Here is a 9,008-nt window from a genome sequence, read left to right on the forward strand (position 1 = left end):
TGAACGTCAGCAAAACAAAGGAGATGATTGTGGACTTTAGGAGGTCGGGGGTCAAGGATTACAGCCCCCTCAGCATCGACGGGGCATCGGTTGAGAGAGTGAACAGTTTTAAGTACCTCGGAGCCCACATATCCGAGGACTTGACATGGACCACACACATTGACAGTGTTGTGAAGAAGGCACGACAACGCCTCTACTTCCTCAGGCGCCTAAGGAAGTTCCAAGTCAGTCAGAAGATCCTTAAGAACTTCTACTCATGTACAATAGAGAGCATCCTGACTGGCAACATCACCTCCTGGTTTGGGAATAGCACTGCACAAGACCGAAGCAGACTACAAAGAGTGACACGTTCAGCCGAACGCACAATTGGAGGGGGCTTCCCACCCTCCAGAACATTTACAACAAGTGGTGCAGGGGTAAGGCTAAAAGAATCATCAAGGACTCCAGCCACCCAAACAACTGCCTCTTTGAACTGCTGCGGTCAGGCAAGCGATACCGGAGTCTCAAGGCGAGCACAGAAAGACTCAGAAGAAGCTTCTATCCCCAGGCCATCAGGCTGCTCAACGAACAATAAACACTATGCAACAACCATCAAATGCACACAGCACACACATCCACACGCACACACTCACTTTAAACAAACAACACACTGCAGCACCCACTCTCCACACTTTAGATCACCTAAACACACTTTATATTTATTGGTAAAGGATTTGCACTACAACTCGTACACCTTACTGTAAATTGTACCTAAATTGTACCTCATCCCATTTCTGCTTTGCACTATATAGTATTGTATATTAGTACATTGCATAGTATATTGTATATTGTATGGTAACTCAGTTACTTCTATTCACTACCCTGGTTCAGCTTAGGCTACCAAATATTCACCTGAAACAACAACCCCTATGCAATCTTCATCATTGACCTTTTGTGAATGGTAGGCTACCCAAACTGCTGCATTGAGTGCAAAGTCTGTAGCTGGACGTGGGCAGTCTTGCCTGCTTGCCCCATACTGTCCACCAAGCACCAGTCACCAGAACATGCTTGGAGCTCGGCACTTACTTTTACCTGCGTTTTCAGGCAGTATCTCAGGCAGTTTTCAGGCCAAGCATCCGAGACCAGGATCAGAAAAATTTCACTTTTCCGCATTCCACCAGAAAGAAAATATTTTACAAATATGAATATAGAAATACATTTAAATAGAAATACTATACTATTTCAGCTTTACTGTGTTTTGCAGTCAATTCATACAAATGGATTATTGTACTGCATGTCAGGGTGCTTGATGTGGACAGTGTGTCCCCAGATGTTATTTTTCCTGGCTTTTAAATACAGACACACATCCTGACACTGCATGTGACTAAGTACATGTTTACCACCTCTGAATTTGCTGAGCCTTAACATTATGATTATGTAATAATCTTAAGAGAGAAAGAGAGAGAGGGGGGCGTGTATAATAAAATAAATAGATGAAGTAATTTGGATAATTATGAGTTATTCCTGTTTCTTGCCCTATAGCTTGGGCTAGGCAATGCATCTCTGGGTGAAGGTTTAGGTTTGGGATCAGACCAGGGCTACCTCACAGGTAGAGCCTAGGGTACAGTAACAGTGCATAACTATTTGTATAAAGATAAACGTTTTAACTTTCAATAGAGCTTAGTTAAATCCGTTGGATAAATAGTGTTCACTAGAGCTCTTAGATGTGACCTTCCTTGTCTAACCTTGACTGACTATTCTTTTCAATTCTCACCTAATCTCACATAAACCTCTGCATTACGTTGGGACTAGCAGTCGATGATGCAGGGATCCATGCAGCTGAAACCATGTCTCCTTGCTAGATTCACTCTGGAACAAACCGATAACACTTTAGGTATCAAGAAAGGGAAAAGAGTGTCTTATACTATACTTATATAAACTTATACTTCTCCTGTATAGATTTCATATGTGGGTAGATCTGGCTTTTTCATAATGCTTACCGTCTGCGTGTGTGTGTGTGTGTGTGTGGTGTGCGTGCGTGCGTGCGTGCGTGCGTGCGTGCGTGCGTGCGTGCGTGCGTGTGTGTGTGTGTGTTGATGATCCCTGTTGTAGGTAATCGGTGAGTGAGGATCCCGTTAGAGAGGGAGGCTGTTGGCTGTGGCTTAGAGCAGGGTAATGGAGGGATCAAAGACACTGCCTTAATTGCGTCGTGTTTGGATTTGGAGAGATGAAGGACCCAAGTCCTCCCTTCCCTCACGCCAGCATAGGATTATTATTGACTTCTCCCCACTCACTGCCATCAGAATTATGTGCAGTTTCTCTCAGATAAAAGAACCCTATATATCGGCTATACTTTTAATCCAAGACATCATGATGAATTGAAAATGGAGGACGCTGATGTAAACAAGACGAAAGTATTTTTCTGGTCTGCATCCTCGTAGCAGTTGTTTGTATTGAGCCGTACTATATTGTACCCATTCTGCAATCTGTTAATAAAGTTTTTTTCAATTAATCAATCAACGTGCATGTATCCTATAGATTCTGTATTATAATATATCCTGTGAGCATTCTAATTCTATCCGCGTGGCTCAAAGCAGCCGTAAACTATCTCAGACAGACGTGATGCCGTCTGAGAGAAAACAATTGGCACCCTCTCGCATACACAGAGGTCTGTGCGTGCACATACATGTGTGAGTCGTCTGTGAGCGGGCGAGCAGGTGAGCGAGTCAGTGAGTGAGTGTGCTGCTCAATAAGAGCAGTTTAAACATCACTAAAATGTGATAATAGTTATATATTATAGTGGCCATCAGACGTCAGTGGCGTCATTTCAGTAAAAGGCAAGGTATGGCGAGGAGGGGGTGGGGGGGGGGGCGGGTGAAGGGGGGGTTTCCCCCCCTAGGTGGATTTTTTTTGTCAAATCAGTTGTGCAATAGTCACTTTTGGTGAGTTGTTTCTATACAATTCAGTTATATGACATTTAGGTATGACACAGGACTACGCAAGCATTTTTAGTATAGAAATGTGCCAACCACAATATTTTGCATACGAATTATGCAGAATGTAATATCATAACTGTCTATTACTTTTCTTGCAATTGAGCCAATTTTCCTTAGGTACGGTTTTGAGGTGTGTGTTCAACAGAATGTAGTATCAAAAACACATTCACAAAAAGTATGGGTTACTGAATGCTGAACTGCACTGTTATAATCACTAAGCCAGACCTTACCTGTGTCCCTGTATCACTTGTCTCTGCTGCCCTTTGATAAAAAAAACTTTTTTTGGGCATATTTCAGTTAGTCACAGTAAAAGTCACCTAGTAAAAGTGAGATAATTGACAATATCAAAACATGCTAGGGCTGTACCGAATAGTTCGAAGCTTCGTTCATAATGTTGACATTCGAATTCTAAATCAACATAAAGAATTGTAAATAATTGGATGGATTATCCAAGGGGGGGCCCGGGGGGGGGGGAGCGAGCGAGAGCATAATGTATAGGGTATTAGATAGCAAGTATTAGGTGTATACCTTGTATATTACATTTATTTAAATGGTAATTTCATTGGATGTGCACTGTTAATTAATGCTTGTATATCTAATTTTATGTTGTCATGTTTATGTTTATGTGTTTGTTTAAATTTTCTTTTCTTTTTTTTACTTTTTTTTGCCAAGGTATGGCGAGTGCCATACCTTGCCATACCAAATTGACGCCCCTCCATCAGTCCATGTGAATGATCCACTCTCATAGTAGCTACAAACTAAAAATGATGACTCCAGTGGCGTGGAGTCATCGCCCGTCCAACCTCACTGTAGTGGGAAAATAGGGACATAAAACGAAGATGATGATAGTAGAAATGTCTATCTATAGAAAAACAGGGAAGTCTTTTTTTTAATAGTATCTCTCCTCAATAACATTTAATTTAATCTTTACCAGGCAAGTTGACTAATACTTATTATTTACCAGCTATGGCCGAGGGGAGTAGTTACAGTAGGTAGGAGGATTACAGACATACGCCTGGGAGCAGCCCAGTACAGCCACAGTTATACTTATTGCTCAAGGGCACCTTGAAGGTGGTTGTTGGAGGCATTTGTTCAATTCCACCCCTACACCCCCTCCCGGAGGCCGCGATCCTCACACGGATCTGCTCTCATCCCCCACACCCGCCTACAAACTTCTGGGGACAGAGCCTTCAGTGTGGCGGCCCCCCACCCTCTGGAACTCTCACTCAGCTGAGATCTGCTCTGCCACATCCTTGGACTCTTTCAATACAGCAAAACCCACCTGTTCATGAAGGCCTACGACCTCTAGTCATCTCCCTATTGTTATTATAATTTATTTCGTTTATTTCTTGTCTTTTTAAAGCATCCTTGGGTTTCTTGAAAGGCGCTATATAAATCCAAGTCATTATTATTATGAATTCCTCCACACATATTTTATAATGATAATAATAATAATAATAATAATAATAATAATAATAATAATAATAATAATAATAATAATAATAATAATAATAATAATAATAATAATAATAATAATAATAATAATAATAATAATAATAATAATAATAATAATAATAATAATAATAATAATAATAATAATAATAATAATAATAATAATAATAATAATAATAATAATAATAATAATAATAATAATAATAATAATAATAATAATAATAATAATAATAATAATAATAATAATAATAATAATAATAATAATAATAATAATAATAATAATAATAATAATAATAATAATAATAATAATAATAATAATAATAATAATAATAATAATAATAATAATAATAATAATAATAATAATAATAATAATAATAATAATAATAATAATAATAATAATAATAATAATAATAATAATAATAATAATAATAATAATAATAATAATAATAATAATAATAATAATAATAATAATAATAATAATAGTATTGGAACATGAGACCTTTTGGCCACAATTGCCTGCTTCTCTAATTTCTCTAAACTACTGTTGCCTCTGTCTGAGTCATTTGTAATGTTGAGCCCTCTGCCTTCCCCATGAGATGTCTCTTGTGTCCCCGAGGGGTATGTTGTATGAAGCTGTTATTTCTTTTAACATAAAGTGAAATCTGTGTTTGCTCGAAGTTTTAACATGCTAAAAGGATAGTTCCAGTTATTTTCAAATCTTATAGATGATCATCTGCCATTTTAGCATAAAATATAACCAGCAGCCCCACCCTCTTTTCCCGTCCACAACAGTTATGATTGGAGGATCAAGAAAAGAGGGCAGGGTTTGAGATAGGACAGGTCAATTAGACCAAGCATGAGTGAGTTGTGTTGTTCTGGGTGCTTGAGTTGGCTGCAGCTCTCCCAGCTCTTGTTGCAATTAATTTCAATGGGTCAATCATCAAAAAATATCCACAAATCATCAAATGTGTCTTTCTCGTTTCTTGTTTTTGGTAACATACTTGGTTTGATGTGTGGTTTGATTGAAATGCAGCTTAGGAGAGCTGCAGCCATCTCGTTCAGAAAAGGACAGTTCACCCAATCGTGGTCCAGTTGACAATATTTTGGTCCGAATGTGTTGGTATGATGCCAAATGATAGAGGAAAAAGAGGGGTCTAGGTTGAAAAAGACGATCTCTTGGGAAGCAACTGGATCAAGAAAAGATGGCGGGGCTTGAGATAGGTCAATCAACCTTTCATTTACACAATGAACTATGTGAGGTTGTCCTCTAATGTGACTCTTTGTTTTTCCATCATTCACAATCATGTCTGTAATAGTAGGCTATACTTTTTTTTTCAGATTGGATCACTTTTCATCCATGTTAATAAAGGAACACGCCAACATTATGGGAAATGCTCTTACCGTCTTATCCAGAATCAGACAAGAAGATAGATACCAATTTCCTTTGTGCATTCAGTAGAAATCTATCCGGCTGCAAACTAGCCTAGCTTAGCACAAATTAATGGAAGCGGATATCGATTAGCTTTCTACTGAACTTCTACTATCTTCTTGTCTGACTCTGGAGAAGATGATAAGCGCATTTCCCATAATGTTTGACATGTTCCTTTAAACCAATGGTATCTGTCAAAACCACATCACAAATAGAAGAGAGCATACCAATGAATGGACTGATGCTGAGTTACAAAAGTAATCTTTATTTTACAATTACACCCGCAGTGTGTCCATAGAAAACAGTGAGAGAATGAACTTGCCTATATGAATATCATACCGTCATTCTCTCAAAACAGGGGGCAGATAACAAAATGTTAGCCCTATAAGTGCATATTTACATAATGAACAGCATTTAAAAAGTATTCATGTGGATATAGGCTATGCTGTTCAATGTATGCTGAGCAGTGGTGGAAAGTATTGCACTTTGTGAGGAACTAACCCTTTACTTTACATTTTACTCCACTACATTTATCTGAACCCATCAGTTACTAGTTACTTTGAAGAAAAAGATTTTGCATAGAAATCATGGCTAAAATATATGAAGATTATGTACTTCCAAATGTGAAGCCAACTTTTTAATCAAGACCTTTAACATAACCTTTAGAGGTCAATAGTTTGAGGTTTGAACACTTCCAAGCACTGGAACACACAAACATCATGTAGAATGCATACTTTTACTTTTGATACTTAAATACATTCAATATCAAATACTTTTCAAACTTTACTTAAGTTCGATGTGATCTATCAAGAAATATCTACAGCAAGAATTTTGGGTCTCAATGAATCCAAAATGACATTGTGGTTAGAAGTGGTGGAGAAAATAAAAGCTAGCATATAATGGTAATGTCTGGTTAGGAACGAGGGAAAGTGGATGGATTATCCAATGGGGGGTCCGGGGGGGGGGGGGGGGGGGTACGAGCTGGAGCATATGTGTGTAGGTTTTTAGATAACAGGTATTAAGGGTATATCCTGTATAAGACAATTAACTAAAATGTGATTTCATTGGATGTGCACTGTCAACTAATGCTTGTATATCTTATCGTGTGTTGTCATGTTTGTTTATGTGTTTGTTTAAAAAATAATAAAAAAATTAAATACAAAAAAAACTTTACTTAAGTTCAATTTTGAATGGAGGACTTTTACGTTTACTGTACCAGAGTACTATTTGATCTGGGTCTTTCTACTTTTACTTAAGTAAAGGAACTGTGCACTTCTTCCAGCACTGCATGGTGCTGAGACGTCGAGAATCCCTGAGGGTGGTTGTTAATGTTGCATTTTGAGCAGTGATGACTCACATCCTATAGGCGGTTTCACTGGAATGATCTGGCCTTAAAGAACAGTTTGGACCCAAATGTGTCTGTTACCTATCCATCGGCTAACATTGCAACAGGAAATATCGTGCTTCCTTTTAGAATGTCATTGTTGTCGCTTTGAAACGCCCTATACTAGTGATTCGCACATTAGGGGGTTGTCCGAATCCTGACTGTGCAAAGAACTCAAGCCGGTGTCTGAGTCGTCGTCGCTGATACTGTATGTCTTCGAGAGGCCCCTGGCCTGCTCCACCCACTCGCTTTTCATCTCTAAAGTGCACATCACACCTGTTTCAGTTACCACAGGATTACCAAAGTCCTCACTCGATGTCCCATCCTCGATCTCCAAAGTGTTAACTTTCTCCAACAAAGCCCTTAACTCATTTTTCTTTAACCCCCAAAGCCCCTGGGCCAGGTTTAAATCGTTCCTAGCGTCTTCTAAATCCGTGTTTAAGCGAAGTCCGATGTATAAGCTGGCATCTAGCTGCGTTTTGACCCTCTCCTCTTCCAAAAGCAACTCGTTTTCCGCGGCCTGCGGGGTCAACGGGTCATTGCCGGTGGTCAGGGATGTTGATGACTTTGCGCGCTCTCCAGATATCGCCTCTTGCCGCCGCTTCATCCACCTTTGGTTCAGCTCCTCTTGGATCTCCAAAGTAATACTGTCGATGAACACTTCGTGCACGGCGAGCTCCTCCTGTAATTTGACCAACTCCTCACATTGTTGGGCATATTCTTCCAATTTGGCGAGGATCCCCGCAGAGCAAGGCACGTCGTCCCCAGGGGAGGCGCGCGCGTCAGTGTTGGCATCCACTAAATATGTGTCCTGCACATAATTAATCCCATGCCGTTTCATTCTATCAAAATGAACATTCGCCTCATACCTTTCGATTTCCCCGTCCAGCTCTTTTATTCTCTGGGTCTGCTGGCTAAGCGTGTGATCCTGGGAAATCACCAGATGAACCACGGTTTCCATCTTTCCCGCAGAGGACGCGTCCCGGGACGCCACCTGTGCCCTCTTTGTGTTGATCTTATCCAGCTTTCTGAACGCTTTCCTTACAATTCGACGTTGCTTCTCCGGTGAGAGGCCCATGGTGGCCCCCGCGGTCCCTCTCTTTACGCACGGACTCTCTTTGCTGCGCACTACGCGCGCCTCTGCGCTCCGGAGTCCGTGGTTCGACAGGGACGCCTCGTTTTTAACCAACACGAACTTCACGTGCTCCTGTTCCGCGCCCCACGCGCCCCAAAGACGCAGCATTCTCGTTTTGTTCGGGAGGATCCTCTCGAACCCTCTCCATTTCTCCACAACGCAATATGAGCGCGGCGACCCGGACAACATGTGGTGCAAGTTCGGATCCCCGAGAAGCACTCGAACAACATCGGCACAGGTGGTGCGCTTTGACAGACCGAGGACGAGCTTCTCTTCTCTGCACATCCAAACGGATATGTTCCTTTCCTCTGGCTGCATCGTGAATGGAAGCAAACAGGTTGAGTACTAGTTATTTAAATATCTTCCGACCAAAAAGTTGAGTTCTAAACAGTGATAATGAAGAAAATAGATTTGAAAACGTAAGTAAAACATACTATTCTAAATTAATCCACGTGTTAAAAACCACCAGTCTTGACTCTGTCTTGTTCATTTTACGCATTGACATGCGTGTCCATTATTGTCCACGCGCCTGTTAAGTTGTTGATTAAGCTGGAGTTCCGTGAGTCTGGCGCAGTTGGTCTGAGTGGTAAACACAATGTGACTGCGTCACTTTCACGTTGCGCTCACTTGACA

At 40.3% G+C, this 9,008-nt stretch overlaps 1 protein-coding gene across 1 annotated transcript; it reads right to left on the minus strand.

Annotated features, from left to right (window-relative positions):
• Positions 1-6,897: 6,897 nt before the first annotated feature.
• Positions 6,898-8,693, minus strand: rassf10b (Ras association domain family member 10b; the record flags this gene model as incomplete). The annotated part of the gene is made up of 1 exon (XM_084337387.1): positions 6,898-8,693. One exon carries the CDS (start codon positions 8,691-8,693, stop codon positions 7,359-7,361), a length of 1,335 nt encoding a protein of 444 aa, XP_084193513.1. The 3' UTR covers positions 6,898-7,358.
• Positions 8,694-9,008: the final 315 nt, after the last annotated feature.

This window comes from Notolepis coatsorum (genome assembly GCF_963971535.1).
Source record: "Notolepis coatsorum genome assembly, chromosome: 20".
In the NCBI taxonomy this organism is placed as follows: domain Eukaryota; kingdom Metazoa; phylum Chordata; class Actinopteri; order Aulopiformes; family Paralepididae; genus Notolepis; species Notolepis coatsorum.